The sequence below is a fragment of the Puma concolor genome, chromosome D1, assembly GCF_028749965.1.
Source record: "Puma concolor isolate L17-30 chromosome D1, mPumCon1.1.hap2, whole genome shotgun sequence".
NCBI lineage: Eukaryota > Metazoa > Chordata > Mammalia > Carnivora > Felidae > Puma > Puma concolor.
Genome location: NC_141676.1, coordinates 115,642,108 through 115,661,735, shown reverse-complemented (window position 1 = coordinate 115,661,735; position 19,628 = coordinate 115,642,108). Strand labels below are relative to the sequence as shown.

Here is a 19,628-nt window from a genome sequence, read left to right as displayed (position 1 = left end):
TTTCCTAATTGTTGGGGGAGCACCTGTTGTGTAACACCTCCTGGGTTTCTCTAGGCGATCACTCCTCTTTGGCAGGTGGAATAACTTATTTATTAGTGAATTTGGGGGCAACAACTGGGCACATGTGGTTCCATCCTCTTTCTTTCTCTTTGGGCTCCATGCAGCCTATAGAGGGCTCACATTCTTGTGGGGATGTGCTTCTTTCCAGTTCTTCCCATGACTTGAGTCTAAGTATGTCTTATTCTAGAATTTGATATTAGAAAGCTAGCTTGCCCACAGTTACAGTTGCTAACATATGCTCTTTCAGTAAAAAAGGTGCCATTTTGCTCTTAGGATTGAACGTTACTTCTCAGTGGGTTCAGAGCATGGGTACAGACGAGGGTTGCAGTTTATGCGGCTTCTCCAACTGCAAAGGTCCAGACAAAATAGGATGCTAAAGCTTGGTTTAATAAATGTCTGTAGTATTTAGTTATTATAAGACACATGGCTTACTTATCCAAGTCCACAAACACAAAGTAGGCTTACGATACAGTGCGAGTTTTGCTTATACATCATAACTTCCTGTAAAAAGAGTCAGGCAGCTCAAAGTATGTGTTGAGTCTTTATGCAATAGATGTTTAGAACCAGGTTGGGCAGCTTACATTCAACAACAGTTCTATTCCACTGTGAAGCAGAGTTCAGACGAAAAGACCTCTTGAGGTTTATTTTAGGTCTATGAATTTATTGATAACTATATATATATTTTTAGCACATGAACAATACTGAAAATAAGCAAGTTTACATTCGTACGATAAAACATCTCTACTCCTCCGGAGTGTACTTCTTCCTCACTGACACTAAAATCAGATGATGAGTTTAATGGTTCTTTGCACTGAAACCAAGTATTGGTTTTCGACATTCTGGTAATGTTCTTTGCCTTAGGGTCATATTCAAACTGCTTTGATCCACGGAAGAAATAGAAGAATCCTAGAGAGAGGGGATCATATGTTACCTTGCACAACTATATAATGGCTCCACACTTTTTAATTGAATGGGTATAGAATAAAATAATTGTATATTATGGAGAGAAAAGAACCTTCTACAATAACAGAGATATATTTTATTTTACTGCTGTCTCATGAAAAACGTTATTTTTATTTTCCCAAGGAAGACGCCAAGGTATGAAACATGAATGTCAAGGGAGTTACCACCTTTCTAGCCAGACTGTGGTTCATGCCAAATGTTCTCAAACTAGGTTTCAAAACAGTGTCTTAGCGAGCCACATATCCTGTGGACATGGCCTTGGGCCCTACATCCTCATTTCCCTCGAGTCATTCTGCTCCGTTTTAAGTATTAAGGTTTTGTGTTAGATTTATCTGCAATAAAAGATGGTGTCACTCAGAAAAAATGTAGACTCCTGCTCACTCCACGTTCTAGGTTATTGTTCATCGTCAAAGTCTGAAGATATACCAGCTACAATGGTACATTAAATTGTGTGAGGTTCATTTAAAACTGTAGATTTCTCGATCTTACCTGCAATTCTAGATCTTTTTCGGAAACTCTGAAGAATTTGTAGTTTCTCACACAAACCCCAAGTGTGCACATTAAACTATGCACTAAATAGTTTGAGAGTCACTGTTCAGTGCATGTGCTTAGTCATTTTTAACACGTAGAGCTTTTCAAACTCTTCAGGGGGTGTCTTTTAGCGACTATCTTGGATCAATGGTAAGTAAAGTTAATTTTGGTACTGTATGCATAGATTTGAAATAGTATAATAGAGAATATCATTTAGGACTTACTAATTCAGTTTGTGAGAATGTCTGCCTGGTTAGAGTTTATTATCACATGCACTCCAGAATAGTAAAATTACAGGGCACCTGGGGGGCTTGGTTGGTATCTGACTTTGGCTTAGGTCATGATTTCATGGTTCATGAGTTCGAGCCCTGCATCGGGCTCTGTGCTGACAGCTCAGGGCCTAGAGCCTGCTTCGGATTCTGTGTCTTCCTTTCTCTCTGCCCCTCCCCCACTCGTGATCTCTCTCTCTCTCTCTCTCTCTCTCTCAAAAATAAATAAACGTTAAAAAATTTAAAAAAAAATAGTAAAATTACATTAAAATGGAAACACCTACGTTTCTGTGCTACCTTCTTTCACAGCCAGTAAAGTCTTCCAAGTATCCTAAAAGTTAGGCATTGATGCTTACCTTTATACTGGAAGGCGGCATCAACTCGGAGACCAATTCCTGGGAAGTACTTCACCACCCTCCGTGGGTACCCTCTGTCCATGGTTTGGGTCGTTTCATCAAACCTGGATGCATGGGTTTGAAAGGTTTACAGGGGATCTTTGCTTGGTGGGGAGGACTTAATCCTTCACTGCTTGGACTCAAATTGGGATGTGGAGAGGAAGTAGCCTCTAGGAGAGGAAAACTATCAGGTCAATAATTAAAATAACTACAATAAATAATTACAATGAAAATAATTAAAAACATGTTGGGGCGCCTGGGTGGCTCAGTTGGTTGAGCATCTGACTCTTGATTTCGTCTCAGGTCCTGATCCCAGCCAGGGTGGTGGGATTGAGCCCCACATCGGGCTCTGTGCTGAGGATGGAGACTGCTTCAGATTCTCTCTCTCTCTCTCTCTCTCTGTCCCTCCCCAGCTCTCTCTCTCTCTTTCTGAAAATAATTATAATTAAAAATATATCAAAAATTATGTTTGGCTGAATTTTTTGTATTGTCTTGAAAACAAGAAAAGATGAGGGATAAAAGCCACATCATTAGGCAGAATGATGCTGTCCTGGGGAACTATTAAATCAAAGTATGGGCCCACAAGAACCAGACTCATAACTACAGAGAACACACTGGTAGTCACCAGGGGAGGGGCGGTGGGTGGGGGATGGGAGAAGAGGTGACGGGGATTAAGGATTGCACCTGCTGTGACGTGCACAGGGTGATGTGTGGAAGCCGGAATTAAAACAAAACAAAACAAACAAACAAAAAAACCAAATAAGGACTCAGCTTGGAGCGTTCACAGGTTTTCACTAGATATGTTTGTGTTATTGGCAATTTGGTTGGCTTCACAAGCTTTATTATTTCATCTTATCTTTATTTATTTTTTTTAAGTTGGAGAAAGATCTTCGGACTCACTGACACACTCTTTTGTTTGGTGAATGTCATCCACCCACATAATTGGCTTTAAGAAGCCTCTAGGTGAGTTCTATTTCTGCCTGTGTTAAAGTGAGGCTATGTGGATACTTTTCTGCAGAATGAAATGAAGGGGTGGATTGTCTGTAAACTGACCTCCAGCACCAGATGCCCACAAAGAAGTAGGTTTTTCTTAGGCTGTGGTCACAGACAGCCGCATCGATTTTCTTCACATGTCTTGGGAAGCCAAGTGTATGGATCGATTTGGGATAATCTGGCAAGACTGCATATCCTCTGATCACCCAGAAGTTGTCATCTAGGAAGAGAGAACGTGATTATCTTATCCATTTCCTAGAGGGAAAAAGAGATGTCTAAAGCAGTTTGAAAATAATGAATGTGTCATCTCTCAGGCTCAATGCCTAGAGATTTAGTGATCTTATGTCTCCATTTATTCTTACTGCTTTCATGAGCTGCTTTTATCGTTAGTTTTACATAAATAACATCCATCTACAGTTAATAGTGTTCGTGCACGCGAGTGTGCGTGTCAATTGGTTTCACTGTATTGATCATTTCTCTGACACCTATGTTTGCACGTGTTCTCCTAAATTTCAGCCTCCAAGGATTCTCAAAGGCAAGTAATCTGATGAAATCCAGATGAAAAGTAGCAATGCTGAATTAAATATAAGATTCCAGTTAAATTTGAATTGCAAATAAACAGCGACTAATTGGGGGCGCCTGGGTGGCTCGGTCGGTTAAGCGTCCGACTTCGGCTCAGGTCAGGATCTCACGGTTCGTGGGTTTGAGCCCCGTGTTGGACTCTATGCTGACATCTTGCTCAGCGCCTGGAGCCTGTTTTGGATTCTGTGTCTCTTCTCTCTGCCCCTCCTCAACTAGCACTCTGTCCCTCAAAAATAAATAAATGTTAAAAAACTTTTTTTAAAAAACAGTGACTAATTTTTGGTAAAAGTATATTCAAAATACTGCAAGGGACATACTTCTACTAAAAACATTATGTGTTTTATCTGAAATTCAAGTAATCTTGTGCTGTTATTTGCCAAATCTGGCGACTGTAGTGGAAAGGGAATATAAAAGGGAAGTGGGTTACCTTCATTTGGTAGAAAAAAGATAGTTTTTAGTTTTTATCATGCAGGTTTCTTTTAGCTCCCGTGCAATTGGGATGATGTTTGTCTTCACAGTCACCGAGAACCCCTGGGTAGTTTTTCTTTACAACAGGAACACAACGTCACGGCAGAAGCACTCTCCCTTTGGCCCGTGCGTGAATATTATGTTCCTGGTACCAGAAAAGCCACTGACCAGTTCAGGCATCCAGAGACACAAACCGTGATGGGCAATGTTACCTTTAAAAACTAGAATCTTATCTTTGGGGTTCTCATATGCAGCTTGAATATCCGTTGGCAGCAATGGCCAGAACGAAGAGATTAGTTCAAATTCAACGTCAGTGATGTCATAATAGATCCTCCATACGTGCCTGTGTGAAACAAAACCACTTTACACATGCAGCCTATGCTGCAGTGAAAACACTGTAAACCTAGGCTGGTCTCTTATTTAACTGGCTAGCATTCTCATCAGGTAATTTAGAGCATGAACACAATTTTCCTCGGCAAATTTAGGTGGGTGTGGGCTCAGTTCTACCCTTTGGACGGTCAAGGTCAGGACATGCCTTTGTGCCCACTCTCCTGGGTGCTTAGAGTAGCAACCTACCCACAGAAATGTCAATTCTGAGAGATCAATGGCCTCATTTTTGCCAAAGCAGCAATACTCAAGATTTGAAGGCAACACCAAGCATTCTAAGAGGAACTCATGGGTCTGATGTTTGCTAGAATGAAGAAATGTTATCAGTGCATGCTATAGTATTTTCTCAGATGTTCCCCTCTGGCTGTAAAGCTCTGAGTCTACGAAGGAGACCCGCAAAGCCCTGACATTCTGTTTCCCTTCCCACACTGGTGATCCCTCCCTGAGACCCCCAGGTGGCCACAGCTTCTGCTGTCAGGAGCATGTCATCTGAGTGCTGTGTAGTTGTGGGTGGAGGCTGACAGATCTCAGATACTCTGCCATTGTGCCCATACCCTTGTGAGATGGTCTATGTCCCAATGCTTGGTCTGGAAATACAGTCACGGTACACACAGCTGACTTACTGTGTTGCAATTCAAGTCCAGTAAGTTAAGCACGGCGAGAGAGAGAGAGAGAAAGAGAGAGAGAGAGAGAGAAGAGAAGAGAGATTTCTTACTATAGCCACCACACTGAGGCAACATTAAGGAATGGTCTGCTCAGACAGTGTGAACAACTGCCTCCCTAAGTAGGAAAAAGACCTAATTTTTATCATTTGGTGATTTCCAGGGGGTAAATACTCCAACCATGGGCAGTTTCAAGCTACCAAAGTGAGGTGAAGAGGTTTGCAAAAGTCCCCAAAATTTAACAATTGGCTCCTGAAATGGTATAGGTCAGCTTCAGCACCGCTGAGACTGGTATACTATTTGAACTAAGAAGTCTCTGGAAGTGACTTTACCACACCTTCTTATACAATGGCAATGAAAAAAAATGCTTATGAACACTTAAAAATTAACTTAAAAAACAAGCAAGAGATACATACACATCATAAAACATTCAAGTGCTATGGGCGGTTATAAAATGTAAAGAAGGAGGAATGTGTTCTCACTATCTGTGATTCTCTCTTCATCCCCAAATCTCTTGGAAAGAAAAATATTCACAGGAAGTTGAGGTGTTTAAGGGAAAGGGTTTACCTGCCTTTAAAGAACATTACTTCTCTGCGCAAAGTGGTGATAGCATCAAAAGTCAAATCAGGGTCACAGGCATGGGGGACAGTGGGTCCCTTTGGCTTAGCAGATGCCTTGGGTAGACTCCCTTTGATGAGAAAAGAAACACCACAGTGAATTAAGAAGGCGTGTGGAAATACCTACAGAAGGATCTTACTCAAGTATTTTCTTCATGGTGATATTTCAAGAAGTGATTTTTTCACTTCCCTTCTGGAAAGCTTCCTATTTAGTTCACGTATATTCAGATTTATGATGTTGCTCACCATAGATGGATTGGATTCCGTTGATATCATCCTGAGAAAGCGGGTATTTGTTAGGATCCAGGGAGACATAATTTGGGAACATCAAAGCTGTCTGATCATTGGAGTGCGAGAGCCCCAGTGCGTGGCCAAATTCATGAGCCGCCACAAGAAATAAGTTGAATCCTTAACAAAAACAGGAAAAACATAGGTCTATGGGTCAACCAAAAGGAGAAGGGTTACATCTGAGACTAGGAAGTAACTGAGGGGAGAGAAGAAAAGGCTTGCCATTGCAGGGATAATTCTCATATGCACCACGATGTATCTGGGAAATATTTCCATATGAGTAATTGGTATTAGTCATATCATGGAGAGATATGACCCAGAGCAAGTACATGGCAGGAAGCAGGAGTATCAGAAATGGACCCTATGTAGAAAATAGAGGGGCGCCTGGTGGCTCAGTCAGTTAAGCATCTAACTCTTGATTTCGGCTCAGATCATGACTTCACAGTTGGGTTCAAGACCCACCTTGGGCTCCGCATTGACAGCACGGAACCTGCTTGAGATTCTCTCCCTACCCTTCTCCCTTCTCCTCCCACCATGTGCACACACGCACACTCTCTGTCACAAAATAAATAAATAAACTAAAAAAAACAGAAGCCACCAGTTTTTGGTTGTTGCTGGGCTGCACTGTATGGGATCACGTATCTCCTACTTGTATCCTTCAGAGGTTCCCTGCTGCTGTTGGATCAAGTCCAAAGATCTTAAATGGCCATTTATGATCTAGTCCCTGCCTTTTTTCCAGCCTCACATTTTATTTCATATTTCATGAGCTAACCATACCGAATCATTTGCATGTCTCATTTGTGCCATAGTCCTTATTTTTAAAAGTTATTTAAATGTTTACTTGGAGGGGGGCCACGGGGCTCAATCATGATCCATGAGATCATGACCTGAGCTGAAATCCAGAGTCACATGCTTAACCGACTGAGCCACCCGGGCATGTTTCTTCTAATCTCTGTATTTTACCATCTACATTCTGTCTACCCAGAATATTATCTCCCCCATCCTCTGTTTGCCTAGCTCTCCTATTTGTTGCTCAGGAAGCCCCACTAGAATCATCTCCTTCATGAGGTTTCTCTTATCCCTTCACCTACTATCCAGTGTTTCCATAGACTCAGTGTTTAATTGTGTCATAGCACGTACGGGACTGCATGAAGCAAACTTTCAGTACAGGGACTGTGTCTTAACAGCCTTTTACTCCTGGTGGTTACTAAACTACCTATCAGTAGCAGGTGCTTAATCATGGTTGCTGGATCTCCAGGTGTTTGCATGAAAGAATGTTTAGATGAGCTCCTGCACAATGCATCGCCCCCCATCCCCCGTACTTCCCCATACTAGAGGGCTCGCCATGCATGGTGAAATTGCCTTTTTATGCTGCTGTCTCTCCCACTGGTCTGTAAGGTTCTAAAGATAACACTGTCCTTGGACTTGCAATCAAGCCTATGGATCCTAAAGAAAAGGCTGAGCCTTCTATGATGGAGCCTTGTCCAATGATGTTTGCACAAAACAAACCTGGACCAGTCAAGAATTCTCTTATGGTCCTTCATGCTTTTGTGCTCTGGCCTTTGCTGGCGCCTCTTGTCTGGCTGGCAGTGTCACTGGGTATGCTTTTGGACAAGACGGGACAAGTGACTCATTGAAAAAGATAACTCACACTCAGGTCATCTCAATGAATTCCAAACCTTTCTCCTGGTTTTTCAGACACTATGTTGTCTGTGTCCCATTCACCATTTCAGCCTGGCCTTCTGCCACAATCCTGGTACACGAGTTGGTTGGGTTATTCTGTCCAGAACACTCTCTATGCCACTTTGCTTTCTGAGTTCCTGCTTAGCCTTCAATGCAGGCTTGGTATCACTTCCTCCCCTGACCTCTGTGTTTGGGTTCAAATTTCTTTTACATGCTCCTACTACCTTGCCATTGTTTCTTCTATCCCAGTGTTGGTCAGACTGATTTTAATTGCCAGTTGACAGTGTATGTCCCCTAGACTGTAAACCCCTGAAGGGCAGGGTCTGCGTCTTGCACACTAACATTCACTCCATTTGTATCATAGTGGGTGTGGAGTAAGGGATTTTTGATTGACTTCATTTACCAAACGTGTGGAGCATCTATCACGTGCTGATTTGAACAAACTATGAAATTGACCCACAGACTATCTGGAGTTACTTGGTCAGGACTGAACTGTGATCTTGTATACCACATATAAAGAGAGCCATAGCCTTGCTCTCCTGGGACCCTGGAAACCAGACACCAGACCCAAGGCGACTGGAGTCAATGACAGAAAACAACGGGGAGAATCGGAGAGTTTATGGAGACCTGCTCCTTTGTCGGATGCACGCACGTTTTCTGCAGTAAAGTTTTAGTGTTTGTCTGAAAAGTAATAAAATATTTCTTATTTTAGTACCAGGCAGGTGTTTAAAAGAAATAAAACCAACACAGTTGCTCTGAAGGATAGTTTGAATGTAAAGATTAGGGTCAACTTCCTTCGCAGGTGGGCAAATGTTAGAAGAGGAAGTTCATGCTTTTAAATAGACCTTGTACAGGCCATGAACTCACGCACCATCCTTCGATGACTAACTCAAGACGACCACCACCCTAGAGTCTTCTTCAATCTGGAAGCCACAGATGACTTCTACTATCGGTATAACACACAGCACACTGTGCCTTGTGGGGTGGTTATGTGGTCTGGGCCTCGCACCACACAACATCATGACCTCTGAAGGGCTGGAAACTTTCTAGTACAACCTTGTGGTCCGTCCAATGCCTTGCACAGTTCCAGGCACACAGTGGACCTTCAGGCGTTGTGGGTGTATGAATGGATGTACAAGCACAAGAAGAATGTGCCGATCACAGCAGGATGAGAAACTTTGGGAGGGTGTTGTGTGGATGAGGCTCTGACCTGTACAAGCACAACTGTCTGAAAGGATACTGAATACTTTCATCGATGTCATCTTGGAATATGGGAAACTGGGGTGGGAGGGGGTGGAATTGAGAAGTAAAAAGCAACTAATTGCACAGCTATTCGTTCCAGGGATTGTGCGGAATGATAAAATTTTTGTTCAGGAAGAAGATGGGACTCACCTGCTCCATCCTTGGTCCAGTTTTCATCCTCATCAAAGTGAGTGTCTCCACCCAGACCCAGCCCGGGAGGGAAGGCGTGGCCGAGGACCCCCGAGGGGCCGTCGAAGTAACGAGGACACCGACCGTGGACTGAGACACAATTCACAGGGGAGAAGGTCAGCCTCTTCAAATCTCCAGAGATGAAAATAGGCATACTTTTCTGTCTGCTGTACCCTTACCTCGGGTCCTAAAGGCAATCATGATGTCTGCGATCCCCCTGGAAGTCTTGGTGAATGTTAGTGGAGTAACCCTGCTCCACACTTCTAGGCCATTCCTGATAGCCTCGTCCACGTCTGCTCGTGACATATCTGGAGTGTAGTTTACGATTCTTAAAAATTTCAAAAATAGACCAATTGGTTACACATGCACATAGGCACACACAGACACAAAGAAAATCATTTCTCATCGACTGTATGCTGCAGTGACTTCTAGTATTGTGCTATTGTTGCACATGAATCATACTTTTCTACTTTCACAAAAGCTATACAACCCAGTCGTCCCATCTGCCCTATTGATCAGCTAGTCTTCTAGCACTTTACAAATGAGGCTCAAAGAGGTTAAATGACGTCCTTAAGATCACCTCCCAAGTGGGAGAGCATTAATGTCATGTCTGTGCTTGCTGTGGACATGGGTGTATTACACAAACATTTTAAACAGATTGGAGGTTTGTGTTCTCAGATGCCTGTGGAAATCAGCCTTGAGCATGTGTCTCGAGTCTCCCTTGAGAGCCTTAAAGAATTACTCACTCAGAAAAAGATTTTCCTCTTGTTTATACTCCCTATCTTGCCAAACCTAGTTTTATTTTAATTCCTAAGACCCAATACAGTGAAGGAAGAACTAATCCTCTCTAGGGTCTATCAAGAGGGCCCTAGAGCAAAGTCAAGGCCACTGACTCATGTCAGAAGCACGCTTCGTCCTCTTCCTGCCAATGACCAGCCCCCTTTCCTCGACATGCCTGAGGGCAAACTCCGTACTTCACACCGGGGTCCATCTGAGACCCGAAGGCTCTAACCCACCTGTGTCCGTGACATGAACTGGCTGTGCCCCAGGCTCCTCCCATTCTCTGCTGATCATACTCCACCTGCACCTTCAGCCATCTGCAATCAGATGGCGGTGCTTCTGGTCCCACCGAGGAAGCGGCCGAGGCCAGAGACAAAAGCAAATCTGTCAGAGCCAGTCTGCTGCTAAGACTGACTATGGCAAACAACCTTCTGTTTCAGTGTCTCTGAGGTGGTCCTCAGAGTGGTGCCGACGTCCCAGTTTTGTGGGGAGAATTGCTATAAGTGAGATCTGGGAAGGGCCATGCACCTAGCAGGTGCTTGGTAGAATAAACTCGTATTGTTATTGTTCCTCGCAGATTATACCCCAAGGTCTTGGCTTAGGGGGAAGTGAGTTGGCGGAGTCATTACCTGTATGTGAGGTTGTGTCTCCTCCACCCCGGGAGAGTGTAGCCATACTGACCCACATCAGGCACGCCACACCTGGGTGTCGTCATGATTGCAAGAGTGTTTGAGTCCAGCTGTCCAGTCACTGTCAATCCAAAAAATGCTTGCATTTCCCGAATTTTGCCATCTATGAGAGTCCTGTTCTTGCTTTGAACAAGATGACTCCCTTCTATTTCAAGAGAGTAGAACTGGTTGAGATATGCCTGGCCAAAGGGACAAAAAAAGAAAAAAAAACGGCACAGACTACAAGACAGCAGATCTGTATCTCAGGATAAAACAAAATTGCCTGAAACCCTTTTGGGCAGTGGTGGGGGTGGGGGGGAGAAAGAAATAAGGAGCCAGGGAAGGAAGGAGCCAGATGGGGAAAGAAGAAAGGAAGGAAGGAGAGAGTCACCCTGTGTTTTCAGTTTTCAAGAAGTGGCCGAGCTGTGTGCGACCAGAACCTTCCAAAGCACACAGCCTGTCATGCTCCAAATCTCCACAGAGGACGATCAGCTTCTTCTACGTGGTAAATGACCACACATCTTACCCATTTCTGCTGTTACTTTCATTTATACTCCCTATAAATTTTGTTTCCTTGGGACAAATTCTAGAAGAGATACATGGTTTTTCATTCGGCAAATTTAATTAATTTAACCAAACATGGCAAATTCACAGGACTGATCTTTAGAGGGAATGTCCAAGGCAATGTCTCTTTCACGCATATGGGGGTAAGCGGTCTAGAGTTAGAGCTGGGCCCCCCTGGTTGTACAGAGATGTCCATTTCTCCCAGGGCCGCCCTCTTGCTCCCCCCTCTGTCTTTACTTGGAACCGGCATGAGAAATGGTGGCAAATCTCCTTCCCCACCCCCATCCCACCCCGCACACGGTTACTTGGTGTCCTTGGAGCTGGGGGAAAGTACAGGAATCTTTTGGAGGAATTTGCTGTCTTTTTAGGTTCCAAGACAATCGGTACAATTCATTTTTTACAGATAGCCGACATCAACATTTATGGAGACAGTACCTGTGCCAGGTGCATGGTCTCCTCAGGGTCCATCTTTCGGGCTGTAGGAAACGCGGAGCAAAACGTTACACAGATCAAAAACAGAAGCAGAAGGCTCTTCATTCCTCTCTCTTTTCAGCTGAAGCCTGTCTCTGTTGCCACAGAATTTAGAAAACAACAGTGAGACGTGGCATGAATTGGCTTGTATCGTTATTTAATTCGTAACAGGCAAGGACCACTTGCCATGAAATGTGTCATGATATGCTTTTTTTTTCCCCTTAGGTTGACTTGATTTTGCAATCATGATCTGCAGTTTTTTGTTTTTTGTTTTTTTTAGTAAACACAATCATTGCTCGTTACTGAATTGAATAGAACACCAAGTCGGCCTCCAAGTTACTTTTGTCCTTGTGAAGTTGGGAGGTTTTCCTATGTTCGAAATTCTTGAGAGTTTATGATTTTCTTTTGAACGAACCTTCTGAATATCTTGGATAGAAAGGGGTCGTGAAAGGACACGGGACTCAGGAATCAGATTACGCTAATTAACTAGGACAAACTTCACATGTTCGTTGGGCACCTGTATTTGCCTGTCACCATAAATGGAAGCATGAAGAAGATACTGTTCCAATCTTGTTGGAGAATTCAGACATACACAGACGTGAATGCCAGACACAGGCAAGTGGCAAAATGTACAGGGAAGATTCCAGAGCTTGAGAAGGGTAGGGGGAGTGGGTCGCTGTTAATGGAGGTCCTGGCCGCAACAGGCAGGTGGGGCTTCCGCTGCGTCTTGAAGAATGGGTAGGATTTGAACCCCAGAGAGGATGTGTGGAAGGAGGCCATAGGAAGCAGGTAGCACAGCAGAAATGAAGCGCAGGAAATCTGGCCGATGGGAGCAAATACATGTGTAGACAGCCAAGCGAGATGGGGGTGGTTGGTCTAAGAAAGAGTGCGAGGAAAATGAATGTTTGCAATCTTTTCATGCCTCAGGATGTCCCTCATTCCATCCTGACACTTGATCGAGGGTGTGTCCGTAGAATTTCAGGCTGAAATAAATTTTCTTTAGAACGTGGAAGGTAGTCTTCCCTTGTTTTCTAGAATGTGCTATTGTTGCTGGGGAGTCTTTTGTTCTGATTCTGGATATTTTTGCTTCTGAAAAACGTTGGAAATATTCTCTTTATGCAGATATCCTAAAATTTCATAATGATGTCTTTTGATGTGGTTTTCCTTTTTTCTTTTTTTCTCTTTTCTTTTTTGCGTTAACATTGCTGGGCGTGAGCAGTCCTGTCATTATGAAAACCTCAAGGGCACGTTCCTACGTTATTTGATAATTTCTTCCAACCCGATTTTCCTTCCTCGTTCTGGAATCCATATATCTATCGGACCTCTTGGATTGAATCTCTTTGCTCCTAATATATCTACTACCGTTTTCTGTCAACATTATTTCCCAGCCCAACAATTATGTTTCTTATTTCAGCTATATTTTTAGTTTCCAATGTTCTCTGAATATTTTACTTTTTCTTTTTCTCACATTTTTAAGGGGTGTTTGGATGTAAAATATGGCTTATCTTTTGAGAACTTATAGTATTTTTAAGTTTATCTTGACATCTTCTTTTACTCCCAGAATTGTCTCTGTTTCTTCAAAGTTTCTTTCTGGGTGTCTGTGTTTAACACTGGAAAATGTTCTCCCATGTTTGGATCCTTTGTGCTGTGCCATCTATTCAAGAACGAGAGAGCAGAGAGCTGCCGGGAGGCTCTGGGAGCACGGCCAGGACTTGTGAACCGATGACCCTCCCTGCGGGGAGGTGGGGTGTGCTCCAGACACTTCGTGTGATGCATTAGTTGGGATAAGATTTGGTTGAACATACGGGAACCCAAGGTGACAGATGATTCATAAAATAAAAGTTATTTCTCGTTCACATAGCAGAAGTCCAGGTTGGGAAGGGCAGGACCTGTCTGACAAGTCCCCACCCCGAGGACGCAGGCAGCATCCACATCAGGACACTTCTCTCTCCGTGCAGCGCTCCGTGGTCCAGGCTCCGACCATTGCGTCCGCATTACAGGGAGCAGGAAGGAGGACGGCAGAGAAAGGAGGGTCCCCGTCTATTTCGAGAAGCCCATGCAATAATCCGCTTATGCATTTTGGCAAGACGTGAAACACTGGCCCCATCTGGCTATAAAGACCACGGCATCTGGTCTTTTAGCTGAATGCGTTGCTGCCTCCAATCCAAGTGGGGTCTTAGGAGGCGGAGAAAGGTCACGTGGGCTCTTAGCAACACGTGCCACCTGGAGATTTCTACAGTGTCACAATCTATAAAGCTTCCTTCTTGGGCTGTTACATCTCTCCAGAGAAGTCTTCTCCAATTTCCCATCGTTTTAAGCTCCCACCAACAGATGTAGGAGACGTCTCTGGCACCCTTTCTGCTTAGTTCCCAGGGCACATGACATCCAGGAGCCGCCTGTGCGGGAGGGAAGTGAAGGAGGAGTGCGCCGGCCTCCCAGCCCTTCGAGATGGGAACAGTTAAACGGGATTGGGTTGGCTTCTCAGGGGGTCCAGCTGGAATCAAGCCCAGAATGCCCATCAGAGGAAACTTGATCACACGTATGTGTACTGGCTTTTCTCGTCCACCTCGGGCTGCCTGCCTCCCCACTCTTGCTTCCTGGGACCACGTCCCCAGTGAACTAATTGCAGCAACATCTGGACTTGGGCTTTGGTTTCAAAGAAATTTAAAGGAGATAAAAAAATAATCTCATTAAGTTCTAAGCTCAGGTTCTGGCTGCTCGTAGGCTAACTTCAGTTTAACAGCCAGAAAATACCACGTATTGTCCAGAAGAGAACTATAAAATGAGGAGCAAGTCTGCAATTCTTTGTTTCACTTCCTATAGCTGTCCACTTCCTAGGACTCTGTGAAATATGGTTAAAGAAATAACAAGGAACTCAGTTCTGCTCTCAAAAATGTATAGGTGGGCCAAGAACCTCTCATAACTAGTTAGCACAACAAGCAGGGGTTCTGAGAGGAAGCTCCTACCTCCATGCCCGAAAAAACAGACGTAAGAAGTCTTGGGAAATATAATAGTCTGAAATGGACTCTAATGTTAAAAATGAAATACTCTGTTCTGGGTGACTCGGTTGATTAAGCGCTCGAGTCTCCATTTTGTCTCAGGTCATGATCTCACAGTTTGGGAGGTCGAGCCCTGCGTTGGGCTCTGCATTGACAACACAGAGCCTGCTTGGGACTCTCTCTCCCTCGTCTCTGCCCCACCCCAGCTCTCGCTCTCTAATAAATACACGTAAAAATTTTTTTAATGTTTTTATTTATTTTTGAGACAGAGAGAGACAGAGCATGAGCAGTGGAGGGGCAGAGAGAGAGGGAGACACAGAATCCGAAGCAGGCTCCAGGCTCTGAGCTGTCAGCACAGAGCCCGACGCGGGGCTCGAACTCACGGACCGTGAGATCGTGACCTGAGCCGAAGTCGGACGCCCAACCGACCGAGCCACCCAGGTGCCCCTAATAAATACTTTTAAAAAAATTTAAAAAAAAAAGAAATACTCTGTTCTTACAGGTTCTTTTGCACTTGTTATATTGATGCAATGAATTACTCTTCTCTCTCTCTCACTTTCCCTAGCACAGTACCTGGGGCATGTCTGCGATTACTTACTGTTGAATGAATGAACGAATGGAATGACAGTACATCCTACTTTGTTTTCTCATCTCGTAAAGTAAGTTGAGAAAAATGTGCTGACATATTTGAGGGAATTTGTAAAGAAAATCAGATCTTTACAAAATATTTTGTAAATGAAAAGGGTATCTGAAAGATTAATGTCAATGTAATAATTCTGGTAAGACAAGAAGTGCCTGCAAATATAAAATCTGCTATTCCTTTTTATACTTTATATGAACCATGTGGTAGCATCTTAAGAAATTATGGATCACAAGTCAGTCATTTAATATATTTATTTTAAATGCACTTAATAATTTTTGAACCAGAATAAGATACCAAATTCTACTAATTATCTGCGGGATTTAAAAACTAACAGAATAAGAAAATAGAATGTGCTGGTAATAAATATAGTTTACAATGCACTCATTTAATGTGTAATAATCTGCATTACGTTCTAACAACTGCCGATATGGTGTTATAATGATCTTGATGTCTTGGTTGGCCAGTATGGTCCCTGAAGTCCTACAGTTCTTGGTGGGAAAGAATCATTATCAAATGTATGCATCCAAGCTCAGTTTAATTTAGTGAGCTTCACAGTATTTTGTGCCCAGCACTGTTGTGTTGGTGCAGTAAATCCCACTTACTGGTAGCAGGTGCCCCCCAGAGTATCCCTGGAAAAAAAGGAATGGGGAAGAAGAAATCCAACTACTAGCCCTTTTGCTTGGAATCTAAAAGGACAGAGCAGGGAGGAGGCGGAAGAGAAAGTGGTACCGCCCTTCTTGCTCCTTTCCGGGGGAAGGTGACAATAATCAACTTTGTCATTTTGTGTTGACTCATTTTCTCAAGTGCAGATGTTCTGTCCTGGCGGCTGGACGGACTAGGGCTGCCAGAAGGAAGCATCACAAACTTGGTTGCCTAAAAAACAGTTTATTCTATCACAGTTCTGGAAGCTACGAGTCTAAAATTGAGGTGTTAGGAGGATAAAATTCTTTTCTCTGAAGGCTCTGGGAAGGATCCTTCCTTGCCTCTTGCTGGCCTGTGATGGGTGCTGGCCGTTGTTGGCATGTAGATGCATCATTCCAGGCCCTGTGTTACCTTCACGTGACCGTCCCCCTCAGTGTGTGCGGGGACCCTCTTCTTCCGGGGCCCCCCTGCTCCAGGATAACTTCATTTTAACTAACTGCATCTCCAAAGACTCTAGTTTCAAACAGGGTACATTCATAGGCACCTAGGACTAGGACTTCAATATCTCTTTCTTGGAGGGACACAGTTCAACCCACCACATGGGTCAACAGGATTTTTTTCCAGGACTGGAATATAGCACCACGTTTTCAGGAAAGGCAAGAGGTTCTGTTTACGTTGTTCATGAGCTCTATGTCTCACTGGAACCCAGTGCTGAACGGTACATAGCAGATATAATTAAGACATGTTTAAGGAGCCTCAGGTATATACGAGCATTCTAGAAGTCAGATGAGTAACAACATAGTGAGCACTGAGGTGACCAGGAAGGCTTCATCTCCTCTCTTGAGCTGGAATAGGTGAGAACTAAATCAGCCCTGTAGACGGTGGACTACTCCAAATGCATTTTCACGGAAGACAGGCCCAGTGAGGACAGTGACAGCAGGCATTACTTATGGGTGAGAAAAGTATAAACAGGACACAGTAAAATGAATTTGCAAACTAGACTTTCCTTCCATTCGCAGGAAACTGATGCAGACACGTGTGACTTTGCTTCAGGGTTATCTGCAGTTAAGCCATCTGTTGCTTCTTTGAACCCTAGTAATCCTGTGAGCGCTAAGATCAAACGCATAATACGTGGGTCCGATGAAGAAGAGGAAGACGTCTGCCCGAAAAGCAAAAAAAGATCAAGGGTTGAATTAGCTTGTAGAAGGTCTTAGACATTTTCAATTAAAATTGTTCCGATACAACACTGAAACGTAAACGTGCTATTTTACGACTGTAAACAAATTTATTATCAGGGTTTTTTTTCTACTTACGATTCTGCTGGAAAACTGCATCAACTCTACTTTCTATTCCTGGAAAGATGCTTGCTATGTTTTTGGGATAACCCGTTTGCATGGACTGTCTTTGGTTATCGTATCTGATGAAACAAAAATGTCCCATGTATCAATATAGTATGTAATGATAACAGTTTTATTTAAAGTGCAGATACTTTACAAAGTGCCTTCACACATATTTTCTCATTCAGTCTTTGTTATGTCTTATTTCCTGGGCCTAAGAATAGTTAACTTTTTTCTACCTAAGGGCACATTCCTATTTAGAAAATAGGTGGGTCGCATTAATTCTAAAACAGGGTTTTGATCGCTAGCACAATGTTATTTTCTTTTTTACTTATTTTTTTAATGTTTGTTTATTTTCTTTTTTTTTTTTTTAATTTTTTTTTTCAACGTTTATTTATTTTTGGGACAGAGAGAGACAGAGCATGAACGGGGGAGGGTCAGAGAGAGAGGGAGACACAGAATCGGAAACAGGCTCCAGGCTCTGAGCCATCAGCCCAGAGCCCAACGCGGGGCTCGAACTCACGGACCGCGAGATCGTGACCTGGCTGAAGTCGGACGCTTAACCGACTGCGCCACCCAGGCGCCCCTATGTTTGTTTATTTTCAAGAGAGAGAGACAGACAGACAGAGTGTGACTGGGGGAAGGGCTAGAGAGAGAGAGGGAGACACAGAATCTGAAGCAGGCTCCAGGCTCTGAGCTGTCAGCACAGCACCCGACGTGGGGCTCGAACTCAGAAGCTGTGAGATCACGACCTGATTTTCAAAAAGAAAAGCTTGTATTCCCTGTGGATTTACTTAATTGGTGCATAACCAGCCTTCCTCCCTTCCCTCCTCCTCTTCCCCCTCCCCCCGTTCCCCCCCAGTAGTGAGGTGATAAGTCCAATGTGGACACCACATTTTTCAGGCTATCCAAACAGCATTTTCTTGAGTGTGTTAGAATTTAACCCATAACTGGGGCGCCTGGGTGGCGCAGTCGGTTAAGCGCCCGACTTCAGCCAGGTCACGATCTCGCGGTCCGTGAGTTCGAGCCCCGCGTGAGGCTCTGGGCTGATGGCTCAGAGCCTGGAGCCTGTTTCCGATTCTGTGTCTCCCTCTCTCTCTGCTCCTCCCCCGTTCATGCTCTGTCTCTCTCTATCCCAAAAATAAATAAACGTTGAAAAAAAAAATTTAGAATTTAACTCATAACAGAATTAGCCTTTTTCTTTGCATCCCTTCCTGGGACCATATTAAGGTTTGCTCTGTTCCCTGACATAGAATCCTCAATACCATTGTGAAGCTTTTTGACTTGATAAAAATGACATTTTCAAAGGCCATGGCAACACTGATGATTTCATGAAAATAAAATGCCTATGAAAGATCACCTGGGTTTTTTTTAAACCCCCAGATGGCTGGTTGTTAGTGGTTGTAGACAAGGTAAATACAGATTTCAACCTCTAGCCAAAAAAAATAGTTTACCTTACCTCCAGAACTGGTTGTTTACAAAGAAGAAGGTTTCTCCCCTGTAGTAAACAGCGGCATCAATTGCGCGGACACTGCTTGGGAAGCCGTAGTTTGAGATGTCCTTGGGATAACCTGGCTCAATGTCATAGCCACTCAGAGCCCAGTACTGGCTGCCTGCCAATGATTCAGGTTTTATGTTAGATAGGGTTCTTCCATTCCTCTAAAATCGATACCACCTCTTGGTGTAAAATCATCATAGAAACAGCAAGGGAACAATAGTCTTTAACGGACAAAGGTGGTCAAGTTCATTGGGCTGTAATAGCCTCAGTGGTTCCCCAGCACCTACAAAATTTCCAGCATCTCAGCCTGACATTCAGAGCCTCACAGCTGGGTCTTTCCTACGTCCTGACACTCCTATGCAGAGACTGTATTAGAGCCTTGGGGACTCTGAGAACATTATACTGGGGATGGGGCTGACAGAGCACTCAGGGGGTCTAGTAAGGTTTCCTCAGTTTGTAGATGGGGAAACTGAGGCCTGAGGAGGGAACAGCTGCTCAAGTGCACACAGTGGTTATCGGCAGGAACTGGACCCAACCCGGGTCTCCTGACACAAGTCTGGCCAGCATAACCTGCTGTCATCGGCTCACCTCCTCTCAGCTGGGGTGGGGGTGGGGGGAGCTGCAGAGAAGCCTTCCCTTCCCTGCAGGGACAACCTAAATAAGATGAAACCCTAGGCAGTTACCTTTAAATAGGAAA

General features: G+C 43.9%; 2 protein-coding genes across 2 annotated transcripts in view; both read right to left on the bottom strand.

Annotated features, from left to right (window-relative positions):
* Positions 1-426: 426 nt before the first annotated feature.
* Positions 427-11,947, bottom strand: MMP27 (matrix metallopeptidase 27). Its single transcript, XM_025929184.2, has 10 exons — positions 11,777-11,947; positions 10,739-10,977; positions 9,509-9,657; positions 9,291-9,419; positions 6,174-6,335; positions 5,878-5,998; positions 4,474-4,604; positions 3,272-3,431; positions 2,180-2,283; positions 427-966 (listed from the first exon to the last, which is right to left on the bottom strand). The coding sequence occupies exons 1-10, from the start codon at positions 11,876-11,878 to the stop codon at positions 731-733; spliced, it is 1,533 nt and encodes a 510-aa protein (XP_025784969.2). The 5' UTR covers positions 11,879-11,947; the 3' UTR covers positions 427-730.
* Positions 11,948-16,323: 4,376 nt separating this feature from the next.
* MMP8 (matrix metallopeptidase 8) overlaps positions 16,324-19,628 on the bottom strand; it is a 15,231-nt gene continuing 11,926 nt past the window's right edge. Inside the window, exons 7-10 of the mRNA XM_086679271.1 lie at positions 19,615-19,628; positions 18,893-19,046; positions 17,410-17,513; positions 16,324-17,255 (exon numbers count right to left, since the gene is read on the bottom strand). The exon at positions 19,615-19,628 is cut by the window's right edge and continues 120 nt beyond it. Of these exons, the coding sequence (XP_086535397.1) occupies positions 17,152-17,255; positions 17,410-17,513; positions 18,893-19,046; positions 19,615-19,628 (376 nt within the window). The 3' untranslated portion in view covers positions 16,324-17,151. The remainder of the gene's footprint in view (positions 17,256-17,409; positions 17,514-18,892; positions 19,047-19,614) is intronic.